Genomic DNA, 21,391 nt, shown 5'->3' on the forward strand with positions numbered 1-21,391 from the left:
AGGAAGTACGAAATCAGCGAACGGGTAGAGTAGGTTTAAGTTTATTCAACATTCTGACTACTTATTCTGATGTGTTTTGTTTTACTGGGGCTGGGAATTGCCAAGGACCTCACAATACGAAACGTAGGTGCCAATATGTTTTGCTATTTTGATATTCCAAAACCAGAAAGCGCACGTGTTTGGACAATGTATCAAATTGCGTGAGGATTATGTAGTTTGGAGAGTGTTGGTACACTGGGAAGATGTCGGCGAGACCTTGGACCGACATGAAAGATGTAGAATCTAAATACATTTGAAAGACGTCTTGCCAATGCGTAAACGCTATCTACACTGCATCTTCCCGCGGTATCCTGTATTGGGGATGGGCCTTTGGCAATTTTTGCCTGCTCTTGTACTCATACATTTTTATTTATAAAAAATAAAAAATTGCACTTGAATGAAGAAAACAACATTTTTATAACACAAGGCTCGCACTGGAAAAATTGGTGCATTTATTTATATGGCAACAATGCCTAATTTATCATAACCATTACAGATAACAAATCCTAATTGCTAAATTGGCGCATATACACTATATTCAGTCAATTATTAAAAGAAATTGTCATTTTTAAGATTAGTATATTGAAACTGTAATACCAACTGGTTATATTTTGAAACACTGTCTTCAAAAAGACAGTTACCTCAGCAGGGGCGTTTGCTTGTAGAAGCACAGCCAGGTTTAGTAAAACTTTTTTTTTTTTTGCCATTATCACTGTCAAGACACCAATTTTATATGAAATAAAAACATGATGTAATATAACAGAATAAAATCGAAAATAATATTTTTCCAAATGGGAAAAGTTGCCATTGTGAAGTGATGTGCATGGAATGGTTATTCTCATTTATTTTCATACGGGGCTCAATTTGGAGACTGAAAAGATTTGGCATGGGTCCTCAGATCTTCAAAAGGTTTTACAGCCTCACCATCGAGAGCATCCTAACTGGTTGCATCACTGCCTGGTATGGCGACTGCTCGGCCTCTGACCTCAAGGCATTACAGAGGGTAGTGCGTATGGCCCAATACATCACTGGGGCCAAGCTGCCTGCCATCCAGGACCTCTATACGAGGTGGTGTCAGAGGAAGGCCCTAAAAATGATCAAAGACTCCAGCCACCCAAGTCATAGACTGTTCTCTCTGCTACCTCACGGCAAGCAGTACCGGAGCACCAGATCTAGGTCCAAGAGGCTTCTAAACAGCTTCTACCCCCAAGCCATGAGACTCCTGACCATCTAATCAAAGTGCTACCCAGACTATTTGCATTGCCCCCCCTCTCTTTTATGCTGCTGCTACTCTGTTTATTATCTATGCGTAGTCACTTTAATAACTCTACCTGCATGTACATGTTTCTTTGACTAACCTGTGCCCCTGCACATTGATTCTGTACAGGTACCCCCTGTATATAGCCTCACTATTGTTATTTTACTGCTGCTCTTTAATTATTTGTTACTTTTATTTATTTTCTGTATTTTTCTTACCTGTGTCTGAAGGTAGAACTCCGACCAACTCGGCAGGCCCAGAAAGCGAATCAAGTGCACCTAATAGGCCTACCGCTGGCCAATCATATGGTTCAGATCACTGCATCTGCACAGTTGCCTTGTGCCATAGACTGTAAAAAGAAGCCTCGAACGCACAGCAAAGTTGATCATGTGAGATTTCCAAACATTTAAAACCATGACTAGAGACTCAACGATACAGCAGAGATTTTTTTTTTTTTCATGAGTGAGTTCATGTTTAAGTTCTGATTCAGCATCAATGTTCTTCCTACTTCCACTCACGCTACAACCAGCATTGCAGCTGCAATGAATGAGTACAGCAAAGTGTTTCAATAAGCTAACTTTCTTATTTCTGGCTGGTCTTTAAAAATAATGTTTTTTTTTTTTAGGAATATTTCATTCTTTGGTCATAAGAGTAACTATGAATTGGTGCATGAGGCATAAATAATGCAGTCCCACTTAAGTTTCGCCATCAGCTGGAAGACTGTTCACTTTCTTCAGCAAAGGGAGGGATGAGGGACAGTGAGTCGGGTGAGGGGCAGCCAGTAAAAAAATAAGCTAATATTGTTCACTCAGCTTTGCCTCACAAGTCATGCAACAAATGATCTATTACCAGTGAGATCATATACCTACATGGTCTGAGGAGAAGATTGGCAGGACAATTCAAGCAATAGGGCAATAGGCTTCTACAAGCAAGCGCCTCTGCTGAGATTACTGCCTTCTTGATAACGTATTTGGGATATAGCTTACTGCACAAACCTCATTGCTACAGTTCTGTTTTTAATTGGCTAATGTTGCTTAGGCTTATGTTTTTTAAGTTGTTTAAAAAAATATATAATAATCTGAGCGTTAGTTCTCAGCTTGTATTTTCACGCTGTGATCGCAACTCTGAAAAGGTTTCTATATATATATATGGCACTAGCAGCTAAGTAGCATAAGCGGAAAATCGATGGGACGTAATTATTACAAAACTGCAGCTCGTTGTTGGAACACACATATTTTCCTACTTTAATCAACCAGTCGATTTTGAATTAGTGATAACTGTCATTTGGCAAGGAATGTAGCTCGTGTATCCCATCAGTTAGATATGTTTTTATAGGCATTTATTTTTTCAGGCCTAACGTGTGTGTGTGTGTGTGTGTGTGTGTGTGTGTGTGAGCATTTGAGTGAATAAGACTCAGAGGGGAAAGGGAATTTAGGGAGAAGGAACTGTGATGCTTAGTTTCTTTTTGGTTGTGCCCTGCAAATACACATGTACAAATGGAACAGAAGAGTCCAAGCAAATTTAACATTCGGGCAGCCACAAAGCACATTCCACCAAATAGTTTTACAGTATATTAAAATAGCACACTTGGTCTGTAACAAGTTATCTCATGAGAAGCTAACAAATTGCAAGTTTTAAGCACAAGTTTTGTAAGTATAGACCGCCAGAGACTAGTCCTGTTCAGTGTAGAGGTGATGCGTATGTGGATTAGGACTGTAGCATAGGCCAACGCACTGCTTTTATCAGGACAAGTCTGGGAGAGTCTGTCATTTCAATATGGATGCCTTATCACTTATTCTGTTGCTATTAGCTTGAGCACGTTTTCTCGTCAGTTACTCCTCTTGATATCAAAAACTACATCAAAGGAGGACAAACGCTCTAGTGACTATAAGGAGCTAGTAGGCTAAACACAATTATTTCTCCCTGGTCTGTTTTTTTGGCAAGCTAGTGCGGACTAATCCGCAGCTTCCTGCTGTTCAGATTCTGAATATATCCTGCATTATGCTGTCTGATAATACACAGGTCTGTTTACTCTCGCCAGGTTCACTTCTTATTCTCATATCAAGCAGTAGACTACTGCAACACCGTTTCCCGTCCCATAGCCCCTCACATTAGTACCACAAACCTCCATGAACAAATGTGCAATTTGGAGTACACAAGCATTATTTAATCTGCAATTATTATTCTTTCATTTATCCTGTAATGTATATATTTTTTTAGCTAAATGCTAAGTATTATCATTCAAACTTTATGTAGGTACATCCCTGGCTGTCCAATAACCTGTCCTGGTGGTGTGGCTTGTCCTGCACTCTGTATTCAATCATCAAGTTTGAAGACGACACAAGAGACGACACAACAGCCTGATTACCAACAATGACGGGGACAGCCTACAGGGAGGAGGTGAGGGACCTGGCGGCGTGATGCCAGGGAAATAACTTCTCCCTCAACGTCAACAAAACGAAGGAGCTGATCGTGGACTTCAGGAAACAGCAGAGGAAGCACGACCCTATCCACATAAACGGGACCGCAGCTGAGAAGGTGGAAAGCTTCAAGTTCTTTGGTGTACACATCACGGACAATCTGAAATGGTCCACCCACACAGATAGTGTGGCGAAGGTGCATTTTATTTATTTATTTCACCTTTATTTAACCAGGTAGGCAAGTTGAGAACAAGTTCTCATTTACAATTGCGACCTGGCCAAGATAAAGCAAAGCAGTTCTACAGATACAACAACACAGTTACACATGGAGTAAAACAAACATACAGTCAATAATAGTGGTCCTGTAGCTCAGTTGGTAGAGCATGGCGCTTGTAACGCCAGGGTAGTGGGTTCGATCCCCGGGACCACCCATACGTAGAATGTATGCACACATGACTGTAAGTCGCTTTGGATAAAAGCGTCTGCTAAATGGCATTTATTATTATTATAATAATACAGTATAAACAAATCTATATACAATGTGAGCAAATGAGATGAGAAGGGAGGTAAAGGCAAAAAAGGCCATGGTGGCAAAGTAAATACAATATAGCAAGTAAAACACTGGAATGGTAGTTTTGCAATGGAAGAATGTGCAAAGTAGAAATAAAAATAATGGGGTGCAAAGGAGCAAAATAAATAAATAAAATATAGTTTGGAAAGAGGTAGTTGTTTGGGCTAAATTATAGGTGGGCTATGTACAGGTGCAGTAATCTGTGAGCTGCTCTGACAGTTGGCGGTTAAAGCTAGTGAGGGAGATAAGTGTTTCCCGTTTCAGAGATTTTTGTAGTTCGTTCCAGTCATTGGCAGCAGATAACTGGAAGGAGAGGCGGCCAAAGAAAGAATTGGTTTTGGGGGTGACTAGAGAGATATACCTGCTGGAGCGTGTGCTACAGGTGGGAGATGCTATGGTGACCAGCGAGCTGAGATAAGGGGGGACTTTACCGAGCAGGGTTTTTTTTTTCTTTTTTTAAACCTTTATTTTACCAGGCAAGTCAGTTAAGAACACATTCTTATTTTCAATGACGCAGTGCCTGTGCAGAACGACAGATTTGTACCTTGTCTGCTCGGGGGTTTGAACTCGCAACCTTCCGGTTACTAGTCCAACGCTCTAACCACTAGGCTACGCTGCCGCCCCTTGTAGATGACATGGAGCCAGTGGGTTTGGCGACGAGTATGAAGCGAGGGCCAGCCAACGAGAGCGTACAGGTCGCAATGGTGGGTAGTATATGGGGCTTTGGTGACAAAACGGATTGCACTGTGATAGACTGCATCCAATTTGTTGAGTAGGGTATTGGAGGCTATTTTGTAAATGACATCGCCAAAGTCGAGGATTGGTAGGATGGTCAGTTTTACAAGGGTATGTTTGGCAGCATGAGTGAAGGATGCTTTGTTGCGAAATAGGAAGCCAATTCTAGATTTAACTTTGAATTGGAGATGTTTGATATGGGTCTGGAATAAACTACCCGAGCCACTGCCTGTTCATCCAGAAGGCAAGGTCCATACATGTTCATCAAAGCCTGACTGAAAGAGACTGAAAAACCGCCTCTATCTCAAGGCCATCCCTGTTAAATCACCATCACTAGCCAACCTCCACCCAGTACCCTGCCCTGAACCTTAGTCATTGTCACTACCTGGCTACCACACAGTTATTCAACTGTGCACCTTAGAGGCTGCTGCCCTATTGTACATAGACATGGAAAACTGTCGACTTTAATAATGGAACACTAGTCACTGCACCCGCAACTAGTCACTTTTATAGTGTTTACATACTGCTTTACTTATCTCATATGTATTTAACTCTATTTTAGTCAATGCCATTCTGACATTTCCATCCTAATATTTATATATTTCTTAACTCCATTCTTTTACTTTTAGTTTTGTGTATTGTTGTGAATTGTTAGATACTACTGCACTGTTGGTGCTAGGAACACAAGCATTTCACTACACCCGCAATAACATCTGCAAAATATGTCTATGTGACCAATAAAATTGATTTACCAAGAGTGCACTGAGTGAATGTTTAAAAAATATCTTGGTTCCTTTCTAAACATAGCAAGTGATTGCAAAGAGGACTTGGACCACAACAATCTTGAGGTGAACTGGCAAGAGAGCCAAGTCCTCATTTTAAAGCCAAGGGTAGTGTGAATCCAGAGAGAATGGAGTTCTTTGGATTATTATTTTTTGCTTCACCCCAGAGTTTACTGAAATCTGTTCTTTTTAAAGAGGACTATAATGTGAAAACACCCTAATCAGCCCCTTTTCTCCTGTGTCCCTACAGCAGAGGAGGTCGAGAGGCTGGCCGCAATGCGCTCTGAGTCCCTGGTCCCTGGCACGCACACCCCACCCATCCGCCGCCGCAGCAAGTTTGCCACTCTGGGCCGTCTCCTCAAGCCCTGGAAGTGGAGGAAGAAGAAGAGTGAGAAGTTCAGGCAGACCTCTGCAGGTAAGGGCCCAAGATGTGAGCGCTTCTTAGCTATTCTGCACACTGCCCTGGTTTGCCGCTAGCCTTGGTGTGAACTCCCCTGACAATCTGACCTCTTCCCCTGTCAATTTTTCTGCCCTCGCCTGACTATCCGCTGGACATGAAAAGATTGCAAGATGTCTTGGTGTTCTGAATCAGCTCCCTCACTCAGATTTTCCATTAGGTCAGTGAGGTGGAGAGCTCAACTCCTCTCTATATTTGGGTTCTTGCTCCTCCAGGCGCCACTGAAGGTTTTGATGTTACCCCGCTTCTCTGTTCCCAAGAGTTTTCTTCCCTGAAGCTGTGCTGGGTAGAACTGGATTTAATGGTGCTTTCGTTAGTGTTCACATTTCCTATTCATGCAGTTGATCATTCATCAGTCAGTGATTTTATTGAGATTGGCAATGATGTGATATGCACTTTTTTTTCTTTTTTTCGTTCACTTAAGGTGTTGAGGGCTTCTCTACTGTGACTGTCGCCTTCTTGCTCTTAGCTTTGAGCCTGGTTCGTATTGCTGACCCAACACTTTACTCTAGACTTGGGAACTCTGACAGTCCATTGGCTCTGAGTGAAAAGCTGACACCTTGACTTGACGACTCTTCGCTCTCTTTCCACTTTGTATGCATGGTGTCGACTGAATGTTTAAGCCCAGATTATTTTTCTTTCTCCCTCTCCTGAGTGAAATGGAGCAGCAAACTTTAACACAATTTGTTGTTGTGTTAAATCAACGATAAAGCCCAATGAACAAGACGTCTCTCTCTATGTAGTATCTTTTCTATAATCTAGTGACCTTTATTTTTCCTACTGATTACACTACCGGCATATTGAGACCTTCTAGCTTTTTCCATTGGGCTGGCTCCTGTAACAGCTTTTCACTTCAGGCCCTTTCTACACTGTCCGGATGTTTGTTTACAAACACTGGAGAGGACATTGTAGGTGGTGTTTTTTTTGGACTCATTTGCAACAAATAATATTTATTTTATGCTAGGATTGAGCTCTGTTTGACAAATCAGAACCAGGGTAGGCTATATGGAGACTGCTGAGCTCGTGGTTTACAGCAGTGGTCTCTGTTGTCCACTGACATTGACCACGTTTACATGCGAACCAACATCCTGTTCATTATTTGGGATACTCGAGTATTGTGTTTTTGAGTTGACTCTTATAAACCATCATATCCCGTTTTTACAATAACCCAACTCTGCTCCTATCCCGGTTATGAGTAACCTGAATAAGATACCTGGGATATGCTGATCTTAGACTGGATACTGTGGCATGTAAACATCTTATACCATTTATTGTTGTTTTTCCATGTCTGTGCAGACTCAGTTTTGCATAGTATCACCGTATAAAGTTCAGATGGGACCATAATAGTTGGAAACATTTAATTTACAGTTTCAAGGAAAAGTATGTAAACCCTTTTGGAATTACCTGGATTTCTGCATAAATTGGTCAAAAAACGTGTTCTATTCTTCCTCAAATCACAACAATATACAAACAGTGTGCTTAAACTAATAACGCACACATTATTGTATTTTACTTGTCTCTATTGAATACATAATTTAAACATTTGCAGTGTAGGTTGGAAAAAGTATGTGAACCTCTAGGCTAATGGCTTCTCCAAAAGCTTATTGGCGTCAGGACTCCGCTAACCTGGAGTCCGATCAATGAGATGAGATTGGAGATGTTGGTTAGAGCTGCCCGGCAATATAAAAAAAAAAAACTCACAAAATTTGAGTTTGCTATTCACATGAAGCATTGCCTGAAGTGGACCATGCCTCAAACAAAAGATCTCAGAATACCTAAGATTTGCATAAAGCTGGAAAGGGTTACAAATGATCTCTAAAAGCCTTGATGTTAATCAGTCCACGGTAAGACAAATTGTCTATAAATGGAGAAAGTTCAGCACTGTTGTTACTCTCCCTAGGAGTGGCCGTCCTGCAAAGATGACTGCAAGAGAAGAATGCGCAGCGTAGAATGCTCAATGAGGTTAAGAAGAATCCTAGAGTGTCAGCTAAAGACTAACAGGAATCTCTGGAACATGCTAACATCTGAGTCCACGATACGTAAAACACTAAAACCGAATGATGTTCTTGGGAGGACACCACGGAAGAAGCCACTGTCCAAAAAAAACATTGCACGTCTGAAGTTCGCACGAGCACCTGGATATTCCACAGCGCTACTGGCAAAATATTCAGTGGACAAATTAAACAAAAGTTGTTTGGAAGGAACACACAACATTATGTGTGGAGAGAAAAAGGCACCGCACACCATCAACCTCATCCCAACTGTAAAGTATGGTGGAGGGAGCGTTATGGTTTTGGACTGCTTTGCTGCCTCAGGGCCCGGACAGCTTGCTGTCATCAACAGAAAAAATAATTTCCAAGTTTTATCAAGACATTTTGCAGGAGAATTTAAGGCTATCTGTCCACCAATTGAAGCGCAACAGAAGTTTGGTGACGCAACAGGACAACGACCCAAAACACAGTAGTAAATCAACAACATAATGGCTTCAACAGAAGAAAATACGCCTTCTGGAGTGGCCCAGTCAGTCCTGACCTCAACCTGATTTGAGATGCTGTGGCATGACCTCGAGTGGTTCACACCAGACATCCCAAGTATATTGCTGAACTGACAGTTTTGTAAAGTGGTATGGTTGAAAATTCCTCCTGAACATTGTGCAGGTCTATTCCGCAGCTACAGAAAACGTTTGAGGTTATTGCTGCCAAAGGAAGGGTCAACCAGTTAAATTAAATCCAAGGGTTCACATACTTTTTCCAACATACACGGTGTGTTCAATAAAGACATGAAAGGTATAATTATTTGTTATTAGATTAAGTAGATTGTTAGATTAAGCAGACTGTAGCCTATTATAATATTAACTCCTGCAGAATGAAGTGTTTCATGCAGTAAAATTACATTTTCACTTTTCAACCACATTAAATATGCATCAAGACTAACTGAAATACTTTAAGTAACATGCTGGATAATTTTCACAGCTTTTACATTTCCTTAAAACTGTCCAACAAACTGCATTTGGAAAGTTTGTGTGGTAAATCTCCCCGGTCCCTAAACCTCCTCACTCTGGCAGAAATGAAAGGACTTTTCTGATGTCAACTAGATTGTTGATGATGCCTTCATTCTATTGATTTATGATTTTCGGGTGAGCACGGCTTTGAGTATTCTAGAGCATTAAAGTGGCAATATGTAACTTTTTGTGTGACCTGACAAAATTCACATGGAAATGTGAGTTTGAGCTCGATCATTCTACTTGGAAAGGAAGTCCAAGAAGTGGTAGAACTTTCTATGTATGCTATTTCTATGCTTCTTGTTAAGTTAAAAATATATATTTTTTAAATCCTTTCGGTTTTGTACACCAGTTGAAACAATATTTTTGGTTATGGGAAATATTTCAGAGGTTTAGATGGTATTATGATTCTCTACACTATACTAACTGAAATTAGGCAAACTATTCAAGTTTTTCAGCAACCAGGAAATGCGCGATTACTGCATAGTGCAACTATAAGGAATGAAAAAAGAGAAGCCACGTGTATCAACAGTAATTATAGCCTGCCAAATGTTGGACATTATAAGCAATGTTTTTGTTATTTAATCGCACCTCATTAAAAAAAAAACCTTCTGTTTATTCATGGTAACAGAGATACTCGTGAGCAGGATATCAAAGGTGTATGTAAATGGATGATCCTGAATTAGAAATTGCTCAAATCCCAGTTAAGGTCTATCTGGAATACTATGTGCATGTAAATGTGGTCGTTGATTGTGCAGAAGTTTTAAACTGAAATATTGAGCTAAGCTTAGGTTTGCTCATTGGTCAAGGGTTATCCTTGCTGAACATGACTCCTTGTTTGGCTTGGCTGTTTTTTTTCTCTTCTGGTGATTTTGTTTCATGATGTTTATCATTGGGACTCTGACTACAGGCAGGAAGCAGACCAGCTGCTGGGCGTGCAGATGTTCCAGCCAGGTAATTGGATAATGTGAATGTGCACAAGAGGATTATGTATTCTAGTCAGGCAGGGGGGGGCTTTACTCATAACTCCAGGAGTGCGCTAGCAACAGTACTCTGAATACTGAGAGAACTGACAGCTGTGCCTCCTGCCATATTCCCTGTCTGTCAGGTAGTCTAGTGATCTTATGGAACGAAACTAGAGGTTAATGGATCAGGCTTCATTCCCTGGGTGGGCGGGGCACTAATCTGACCACTCCTAGGTTTGTATTTAATGTAGCCCATTCAAAAAAAAAAAAATATATATATATATATATATATATTAAAGATTCCTTTTATTTTGAATGCCATTGAAAATGCTGATTATTTTGGATTCCTTTTGTTTTTCATGTTATGTAGCTAGACCTGCTGTATGCTCCATGATGGTTGTTGGGTTTAGGCTCCATGATGGTTGTTGGGTTTAGGCTCCATGATGGCTGTTGGGTTTAGGCTCCATGATGGTTGTTGGGTTTAGGCTCCATGATGGCTGTTGGGTTTAGGCTCCATGATGGCTGTTGGGTTTAGGCTCCATGATGGTTGTTGGGTTTAGGCTCCATGATGGCTGTTGGGTTTAGGCTCCATGATGGTTGTTGGGTTTAGGCTCAGGATGGGCAGCAGTCCTCAAGCTGTATTTGAATAAATCATTAGAATAATTCATAGCTGCCTGTTCTAAAAAAAAAGAAAAGGGTAACGAAAGGTAATGCCACCAGATGCCATAACAGCCACACACTGCTTTGTCACTTGTGTACAAAAACCCTCTCTAGCTGTCCCTAAACAGATGCTTGACTCCAGATGTAAGCACCACAACATCTCTGACACGGCATGGAAGTTTTTCAATGGTTTTGTGAGGCTAACTGGTGAGTGAATTGCCTCGCTAAATGCCTCCCATTGCATATCCCATGCCTGGGGCTTGGTGCTGTAGAGAATGTTCTGCCTCTCCTCTATCTGGGTCAATTCACAGCAGAATAGATTTCTCTCTAAAACTAAGTGTAGCATTTGCAAGTCGATGCCAGTTTCATTTAATATGCTCCGAGACGAGTCCCTCCAATGACTTCGTAATCTGCTCATCTCGGTGCAGATCATGGGTAGTTAGTTTAGCCATGATCGCCAAGGTTTACTGTGAACGGACCGTGGAAAGAATAACTCTTGACTTCACATTGTCACTTTTTCAAGCTCTGGGTCTGAGCCAACTCGCACACTATTACTGTGGAATATCAGTTTCTAATACGATTTCTGGAACCGGGCGACAAGTGGGGATTTTGTAGTTTTCTGTGAACACTGAATAGTTTATTTCTAAGTGTACAGTAATATTCTTTCTGTTCCCGTTTTCTAGAACCACATGTTTTGTGACAAACCTGAAGACATAGCTGGCTGAGGTTTTTTTCAGAATCAGAGGAATTATTGCATAACTGCGCATATCCCATCATTTCTACGCAAGCCGTTATGTCATAAACCTTGTGGTAATTACTCCCCCCCGATCACATTTAAATGTAATCTCAGAATGCGTTTTGACATTCTCACACACAACCTGATTTACCTTCAATATTCAGCAGCTTAGAACCATGGGAAATATTTTCTGAAGCCTGTTTGCTCCTTGTTTGTTCTGATTTTATAAACTCAAATCATGCTAATCAGAGTAGCAATGTACCTGTTTTAAATGTAGCGGTTTGATAGAATTTAGATGCGGCTTAATGTGAATTTTCTGTGACAAACTAAGATCTATATTTAGGTTTGAGGCCTAACTAAAAAGAGAACATCATGGTGACCACCAGTCTCTTCCAATAGCCTCACAGTAGTGCAGCAATACCTCTGTGATTTTCATTCCTGGCTGTTACAAATGTGATCTCGTGATTTGCCACAGCTGCCATTACAGAATCATTATCATTTGATTGGCCAGCTTGTGACCGACGTTGTGAGTTAGACAGAGGGACGTGATTGGTGCTTTATTGAATGAGGCCATTTTAGACCCAAACGGCCTGCTCCTCCCTCAGCCATATCCTTCACACACCAGGAGAGTAGATGTATTGATCTACTCCACACACTCCCATCATTGAAACTGGCTGACTTCCTCTTGGTATAGGGTGGGAGGAAGTTTTTTTTTCTTTTTTTTTCTTTTTTTTCTAACAGTGCTTTCCTACTCCTCTGCCTGACTGCTGTACTAGTATGTAGGTGGAGATCCTTCTCATGCCATTTTTATTTTTGTACAGCAGTCCATTTCTGCAAAATGGCATATTTTTGCACACTACCCAAATTCCATTTCTCCTGAGGCTCCCGTAGAGGTGACTCTTTCTGGACGGTGTAGGGATGTTTTGATCCTGTCTACTTGCCAAACCATCTCTGCAGCAGCCAACCCGTGGCTTCCAGACCATCCCCAACGGGTTTCGCTGGGTAGCCTTTGAAGTTTGGATGGTGTATTAAATATCTGGGTGTCCTGGAGGAGCTCATAATGAAACATAAGGTTACGATAACTTTATTCAATGTGACATTTTAGAAAACCTGGGTTCACTCCGACTGGCTGCACTAGAGGCTCACAACAGTTTTCTGACATTTTAAAATCATTCTCATGTGTGCCTTCCCTTTTGAGTTTAAGCCATTAGTTATAATCCACACAGTGTATTGACTGAGCGGGGGGGTTGGAGGGGGGGGGTTTGGTGATGTCCATTAGCATTGGCCCTGGCCCCTACTGTCAAGTGTTGCAGGCGGGTCCTTAGTCCACTCACATGTGCACACCACATTTGCATGCACACGTACTATACGTTTGACTACACACACACACACACACACACAGAGTAATCTCACTTGAACAAGAGCTGGTGGTCTGCAGGGAGAATGTTGCGCAGTGTGCTGCTCAAGTGTTCTTGCTGATCCTCATTTCACATTCTTAATTGGTTCCTTTGCAGGGGTAGATTTTTAAGTGACAACCATGATGCTGAACTGCCTCGGTTCAGCCCAGCGCTAGATAATGTCCCTCAACTACTGAGATCTAAATATAGAAGGGTTAGCTTTGGGATATGCCTGCTTGACATGCTCATACATAATGCATTACTTTGGGAGGTGTTGCATTGCTCTTATATTATTCTCTTTCATTATTACAAATGAGGTTAAGATCTTGATGCCTTTTGAAGAAATACCTTGAGTTGATACATTGCTTTCCAACTGAATTTTGTTAGACATGAGTATTTCAACGGGCTTACATTTTTTTTAAAAACAATTCTTCTGCTTGATTTTGATGGGCAGTTGGGCATCGATTCATAATATTTTAGACTACGTGAAGGCTATGTGAAACTGAGTGTGTTCGCATTTTTGCACCCATCCCTCGTCTCCCATGTCCCTATGGTGAATGCATGACCTCTTGGGAACATAGTGTGACGCACTGTACCCGTGATGACCAGAGTGCCAGTGACGTGTGTGTGTGTGCTCAGTCCCAAGTGTGCAGATCAGTGTTGGGAGCCAAGTGAACACATTCTGGAAATGACCAGGGGGGAAAATTGCCAATATGAACTAATTGATGATGTGGGTGATCCAACATAATCCTCATGCTTGTTTCTCTAATCGTATGATTAGCTCTATAACCGGGATCACCAACTAGATTTAGCCACAGGACCATTTTTATTTAACTCAAATAAAATGCATTTAAAAAGTGGATGGTCAGGAGGCCGGAACATAATTACAAATAATTTTGTAGACTGCAAATTGAGCTCAACAGATATTTTTGACTAAAACATAATCATTTCAAACCTTGATTAATATGTGTATATGATCATATACAGTGTCTTCAGAAAGCAGTCATACCACTTGACTTACTCCACATTTTGTTAGACTGGATTCAAAATGGATTCAAGTGATTTTTTTTTTCTCTCTCACCCGTCTACACACTATCCCATAATGACAGTGATAACATGTTTTTAGACATTTTTGCAAATGTATTAAATGAAATAGAGATCTAATTTACATAATTATTCACACCCCTGAATCAACTTTGGTAGCCACTACAGCTGTCTTTCTTGGTAAGTGCTTTGCACACCTGGACTGTACAATATTTGCCCTTTTTTTTTAAATGTATTTTTTAAAATCTTTAATTCTTCAAGCTCTGTCATAGGTTGTTGACCATTGCTAGACAGCCATTTACAAGTCTTAGCATAGATTTTCAAGCAGATTTAAGTCAACTGTAACACCGGAACATTCACTGTCTTCTTGGTAAACAACTCCAATTTAGGTTTGGCCTTGTTTTAAGTTATTGTCCTGCAGAAAGTGAATTCATCTCCCAGTGTCTGGTGGAAGGCAAACTGAACCAGGTTTTCCTGTAAGATTTTTCCTGTGCTTAGTTTCATTCCGTTAAAACAAATGTCCATGTAAAAAAAACTCCCCAGCCCTTAACGATTACAAGCAGACCCATAACATGATGCAGCCACAACTATGCTTGTAAATATTGAGTGATTTACCCCAAACAGAACACTTTGTATTAATTTTTTTCAGCATTACTTTAGTGCGTTGTTGCAAACAGGATGCATGTTTTGGAATATTTGTATTCTGTACAAGTATGTGGAGTAACTACAATGTTGAGCCATCACCATTAAACTCTAGCTGTTTTTAAAGTCCCCATTGGCCTCATGGTGAAATCCCTGAGTGGTTTCCTTCCCCTCCAGCAACTGAGTTAGGAAGGACGCCTGTATATTTGTAGTGACTGGGTGTATTGATACACCATCCAAAGTGTAATAACTTCATGTTCAAAGGGATATTCAATGTCTGCTTTTTAAAAAAAAATTCCCTTCCACCAATGGGTGCCCTTTGAAAGGCATTGGACAACCTCCCTGGTCTTTGTGGTTGAATCTGTTTTGAAATTCACTTCTCAACTGAGGGACCTTACAGATAATTATGTGTCGGATACAAAGGTCAAGTAGTCATTCAAAAATGGTGTTAAACACTATTCCACCCGGTGAGTCCATGCAACTTGTGAGTTGTTAATGTTTTTTTTACTCCAGAACTTATTTAGGCTTGCCTTAACAAAGGGGTTAAATCAGTATTGACTCGAGACATTTTCATCTTTTTAATTTCTGAATTTCGTAAACATTTTGAAAAACATAATTCCACTTTGACATTATGGGGTATTGTGTGTATGCCAGTGATGACAAATGTAATCAATTATTACATTCCGGCTGGAACACAACAAAATGTAGAAGTCATCGGGGGGGGTGTGAATACTTTCTGAAGGCACTGTACTGTACTATTTTGGAACAGATTTCCTAAATAAAAATCACTTGGTGCTGATTTGCATTTTATTTAAAAAATATATATATTTTAAATAAAACACTCTTATAAATAAAAATGTTTTAAAAATTTGCTCAGAACTTGGGGCCAAATATTTGGAACACCGCTTTACAACAACCTTAATCAAGGGTTACCGTGTAGGTTTGAGTGTTTTTCCATATACGAATGCTCCTGCACACACAACTGCATCTGCACCATTGATATCATTTATGTTTACATGATTTAACAATCCTCATGCTTTCTCCCATGTTTTTCCTTCAGTGCTGGAGAGGAAGATGTCGGTAAGGCAAAGCAGAGAGGAGCTGATTAAGAGAGGTGTGCTGAAGGAGATCTTTGAGAAAGGTGAGATTCTTTCCTCCCTATCAAAAATTTAAAAGGATCAAATGAATTTAATCCTGTGCCCCTAAAATGTTTTGCTTATCAATGTTTCGTCATCCTTCAGTGAATTAGTGTGTGTGTGTGATTTTATTGCATGTTCTGCTCAGCTAAATGCCAAATTGCATTCCTTTCAGAAAGTCATTCAGCCACTTTCTAGTTGAAGGCTTTTTTTCTTGACTCCTAAAGTGCATTGGAATCATTTAGTGATTTGTGTGTGTGGCCACCAGTTAGATCTCTCACTCACTCTTTGTAATTGTTTTTTTATTTTCTTATGTTGCACCTACCCAAACATTTTTTATGATTCTTCTTACTATGTTACGAAATGTATCCAGAGGTTTTTTTGGGGGGGACAAATGCTGTGAAAAGTGCATTAAATATAGAATTATAGCAGTCATTCATCCATGATCCGTTCATTTGAATCCTTAAGAGTGCATCAATCTAAGTAACATTATAAAAATACATTTAAAAAATGGTCCCAGAAATTAGTCTTCTCAAAAACATCTGTAGCTTCCGAATGGTTTGGCCTACAAACTAGTATGACCACTCTGGAAAGATGCTACCCTGATTACGGATAGTCCTGAATTAATCGTGAATAATGATGAGTAAGAAAGACGTGTAAACATCATACCCCCCACCCCCAAATAAAAATGCTAACCTCGCCTGTTTTTGTGATGGCCCGCAGGTCATTTTATTTGGCCCACCAAGTTCTGAGCAATTAACAAAAAAAAAAAGTTTTGCATAAGACTAAATACCAGCGAATCAGCTCCAAGGATGTTAATTTTGGAAAACAATTCCAAAATACTCCCACACATAATAGAGAGAGACAGTGCCTTCAATGTATTCACACCCCTTTGCTTTTTCCACATTTTGTTAGTGTGAATTTAAAGGAATTACGATAGCTGGAGGCAGCATTTCTTTTTGGGGGGGGTGTATGATATTTGTGCGTGGGGCTGTTTTGGTAACTATATTACGCCACACCACCAGTCTCACTGTCAACAGTGAAAAGGTGACTCCGGGATGCTGACCTTCTAGGCAGAGCTCCTCTGTCCAGTGTCTGTTCTTTTGCCCAGCTTAATTTTTTATTTTTATTGACCAGTCTGAGATATGGCTTTTCTTTACAACTCTGCCTCTAGAAGGCCAGCATCCCGGAGTTGCCTCTTCACTGTTGACGTTGAGACTGGTGTTTTGCAGGTACTATTTAATGAAGTTGCCAATTGAGGACTTTGTTTCTCAAACTAGACACTAATGTATTTGTCCTTTTTGCTCAGTTGTGCATCGGGGCCTTCCACTCCTCTTTCTATTCTGGTTAGGGCAAGTTTGTGCTGTTCTGTGAAGGGAGTAGTACACAGTTGTACGAGATCTTCAGTGTCTTCGCAATTTCTCGCATGGAATAGCCTTCATTTCTCAGAACAAGAACAGACTGACAAGTTTCAGAAGAAAGGTCTTTGTTTCTGGCCATTTTGAGCCTGTAATCAAACCCACAAATGCTGATGCTCCAGATACTCAACTAGTCTTAAGAAGGCCAGTTTTATTGCTTCTTTAATCAGAACAACCGTTTTCAGCTGAAATAGTCATTAACAATGAATACACTGTATTTCTGATCAATTTGATGTTATTTTAATAGATATGAAATTCTTTCTTTCAAAAAACAAGGACATTTCAAAGTGTCCTTAACTTTTGAACGGTAGTGTACATAAAGGTAATTTCTTCAAACTTGAGGCTTTCCAGTCTCCATGCTCATTAGTTATTTTCTGCTACTTCCCTCAGTCGTGTTCTTTAAATGTCTCCCAACTTAACTGTTTTATGTTCCCTGAGACCAACCAGAAATGTTTCCTTGGCCACGTATTCCCTGATTTTCATAAAACCGCCACACTTGTGGTCTCCTTTTTGCATCAAATGTTGTGATCGGAAAAAGAATAGGCTAGGTGCAGCTGGTGCGCGTCAATTAACTCATTCAGTGCAGGGGTGTAGTGCTGCCAGAGCACACCGGAGACACTCTGCCACTTCTCACACGGTGGTGCACATTAAGGTCAAAGCTGAATCCATCTTTCCTCTCTTGGAAGATCACATAATGATGAATTCATTTTCTATATAATGGTACTGTTACAAACACCAACCCTTTAATGATATTTAGATGACTAGTCCAACAACAACAATATCTCATGAGGTCAAAACTCGTGCGAATGTCTGCTACTAGGCTGAATATTTTTTTGATTGAAACAAAATACAAGAAGGCTATATAGTGTCTTAATAATTATCGTCTTAAGGATCATACCCTTTAAAAAAAAAAAGAAATCACCTAAAATTACATACCCAAATCTAACTCCCTGTAGCTCAGGACCTGAAGCAAGGATATGCATATTTTTGATACCATTTGAAAGGAAACACTTTTGAACTTTGTGGAAATTAATGTAGGAGAATATAACACATTAGATCTGGTAAAAGGGGATACAAAAAAAATAATGTTTTCTATTTTCTTTTTGTTCCACATTTTTGAAATGCAAGAGAAAGGCCATAATGTAGTATTGCAGTTTAGGTGCAATTTAGATTTTGCAATGTGTGTCCAAAGTTTCAGATTGATCCAGTGAAGTATTGCAATATTGCACAATATGTTGGATCAAGTGTGCCAAAATGTGCCAAATTGGTCAATTGATACGTTTTCAGGTACATAACTATAGAGAACATTAGTTGTATTACCATATCATTTCTGTAAGTTTACGCACTCCCAGGAATGTCCTACACGATGGATCATTAGCTTATACACTAACTTTAACACGTCTAGATGGCAGGGTGGGTGTGGAGCCAGAGACAGCAGGGGTTCAAACTGTAGAGACCAGTTCCTTTATTTGAATATAAACATTTTTTTTTATCAAACCAACTATGCTACATTTTTATCTCTGGGACCCTCAAGATGACAAATCAGAGCAAGATTACTGAATGTAAGAACATTATTTAGCTTCAGAGGTGAACGTATCAAGCCAGCCCATATAAGACATGTCTATGTCCTGAAAAGATGGCTGCTAATCACATTGGTGCACGTTAGCTCTACCGTCCAGTATAGGGACACCAAACGCGTAGAGGTTTTTAACTACAGCTGCTCTAATTTTCTCACTAAAACAGTTATTCAATTGCAAGAAGATCTAAATGCATATTCCAGGGTGTCCCGCAAAATCATCCTCTTGTCCTGTATTTGGGTATTTTAAAATGTGGTCATCCAACCAGCATGAGTGAGGGGATAAGAAATAACCTGTGGGAAAGTGGCCTGCATCAGCTATTCCAGTGCATATGCTGACATGTATTTTTGCCCCTGTTCCTGCAGATTTTGATAATGGGCCATTCTAAATCCAAACTAATTTGACATAAAGGCAATATTACATTGAGAATAGTCTGATGGGTGAAAATACGATTACTTGATGACAGAACAGTGTGGAATGGAGCGCAAGCTTTCCTTTGCAACTTTCTCAAAGTCCTATAGTCTCATCATGCAAGCCATAAGCGATATGTTTTGATTTCTAAGGTTTGCATCATTCACAACTAAAGTTGTCAAATAACTCTAAATCTAGTGTATAGGACCAGTTTCAACTGATCACTTTTATGCTCAACATAGCCACTTCATATGCGTTTGCTCTGGAATGGGGAAAAATAATATTTATTTTATTCAGCTAGGTTCAATGATTATTTTTTTGCTATAAAATAATGGCACAGGACGTTTACACATCTTGTCTGCAAAACGACCGGGCCTATGGGATGGCGCGTAGCCAGATGGCATACAGTAGGCCAACTCATTCTCCCTATCATGATGTTTTATTAGACCTGCCTAAAATACATCATGGCTTTATTGTGATGGTGTATATTAAATGGATTTTATTAGACTTTTTAAAATGTTTTATGTAGATGTTCCAAAGGCTTGCATCAGTGCCTTGTATGTGTGGAGGACTGAAGATCCTAAAAGGTGTTTATGTTAAAAGTCAATTACCATGAGACCGCCAGTCTTTTGCATGACAATAACCGACTAACACATTTTCATTACCACCACAGCCCTCTTTGTGCATCTTAACTTTCCCACTCATTATGATTCATTCAGGACTATCCATAATCATGGTAACATCTTTCCACAGAGGGGTCATATTAGTTTGTAGTCTAAACCTTTCGGACGCCACAGACCTTTTCAATAAAATAAGTTAGTTGGCACAGGGATGAATGGGCAACTCAGTCCTTGGGAGCCAGAGTGGTGTCACTCCTTTTCCCCATCCCTAGCAAACACAGCTGCTTAAACCAATTGCATTCTAAACTGAAGATCATGATTTTAGTTGATCATTGGAGTCCGGTGTGTTAGCTGGGGCAGAAGTGTGACCCCAATGAGGCTCCCTGGGACTGGAGTTACCCATCCCTAGGTTAGAATGTCTTGGGGGTATGCTATTTGTGCATCTAACTTTCTCACTCGTCATTATTCAGGACTGTCCATAATCATGGTAGAATCCACATTAATGTAGAAGGGTTTAGATGCATTCTCATTTAAAATAAACTTGACTCAAATGACACAAAATTAATTACAATTTCTATTGGGCACGAAATAATCTGAAACATAAATATATGAATGATTTAAAAAATAAAAATAAATGTATAGCCTACTGTTTTCAAACTCACCCTTCCTTTGTATTGATGGCATTTGGGAAATGGAATAAGCGAAATGGATAGTCTGATCCCTCTCAAACCTTGTCCTTTTTATTGGAGCGATGGTTCCTCAAGTCTAATTTTGCTCACGTGCTGTAGTAGGCTGACTTATTTGCATTCCTGCCTTTGTGCTCCTTTTAGGAACAACTATCTTACCTGACAATGTGCATGAAGAAAATTATTCTGAAACGGTCAACCAAGGAAAGTTTTTACTACTGCTATCAAGTTATGGTTTCAAAGGGGTATTTTCTCATCTGAGGGCCCAGATGAGGCCCCATGTGTCAGACGTCAGTCTCTCTCTCTCTCTGGCTTTTCCCAGCTACACGTCCGTGGACCTCATGCTGCCAGCCTACCACAATCGTCATTATGCAACCGTTAAATAACACTTTTTTTGTTAACATGGTGAGGAATTGGTCCTTGGAAAGCTGTCAGACTCCACTGTTTGAACATCTCTCAGAGTATCTTCACTTAACAATGAGTCATTCTTTCCTCACCGTCGTTGCTAGCGGGAGGCGACCTCTTGATGCGAAAGGAACAAGGAGCTGTGGTGCATTTTGAGTTTCACAGCAGGATCTGATGGGCGCAAAACACGCCTGTCTAGGAGAATTGATTTGTGTGTGTGTGTGTGTGTGTGTGTATATACACGGTGCATTTGGAAAGTATTCAGACCCCTTAACTTTTTCCACATTTTGTTATGTTTCAGCCTTATTCTAAAATGGATCAAATGTGTTGTTTAAATCTACACACAATACCCCATAATGACAAGGCAAAAACGGGGTTTTATAAATTTTTGCACATTTATAAAAATAAAAAAACCTGATCACATTACATAA

The 21,391-nt window shown here is 40.1% G+C and overlaps 2 protein-coding genes across 9 annotated transcripts in view; one reads left to right on the plus strand and one right to left on the minus strand.

Moving 5' to 3' along the window:
• The window catches only part of LOC118394762 (solute carrier family 22 member 23-like), a 457,726-nt gene that overhangs the window by 383,005 nt on the left and 53,330 nt on the right, over nt 1-21,391 (minus strand). The window lies entirely within an intron of this gene.
• LOC118394767 (phosphatase and actin regulator 1-like) overlaps nt 1-21,391 on the plus strand; it is an 82,637-nt gene that overhangs the window by 37,915 nt on the left and 23,331 nt on the right. For 5 of the 8 annotated variants that reach the window (XM_052463851.1, XM_052463855.1, XM_052463852.1 and 2 more), the window contains exons 2-3: nt 6,056-6,220; nt 15,768-15,848. In XM_052463851.1, coding sequence (XP_052319811.1) covers nt 6,056-6,220; nt 15,768-15,848 — 246 coding nt within the window. Of the gene's footprint in view, nt 1-3,601; nt 3,914-6,055; nt 6,221-15,767; nt 15,849-21,391 lie in introns of those variants that run through there. The other 3 variants (XM_052463854.1, XM_052463848.1, XM_052463850.1) reach the window with 3 other exon arrangements.

The sequence above is a fragment of the Oncorhynchus keta genome, chromosome 15, assembly GCF_023373465.1.
Source record: "Oncorhynchus keta strain PuntledgeMale-10-30-2019 chromosome 15, Oket_V2, whole genome shotgun sequence".
Classification (NCBI taxonomy): domain Eukaryota; kingdom Metazoa; phylum Chordata; class Actinopteri; order Salmoniformes; family Salmonidae; genus Oncorhynchus; species Oncorhynchus keta.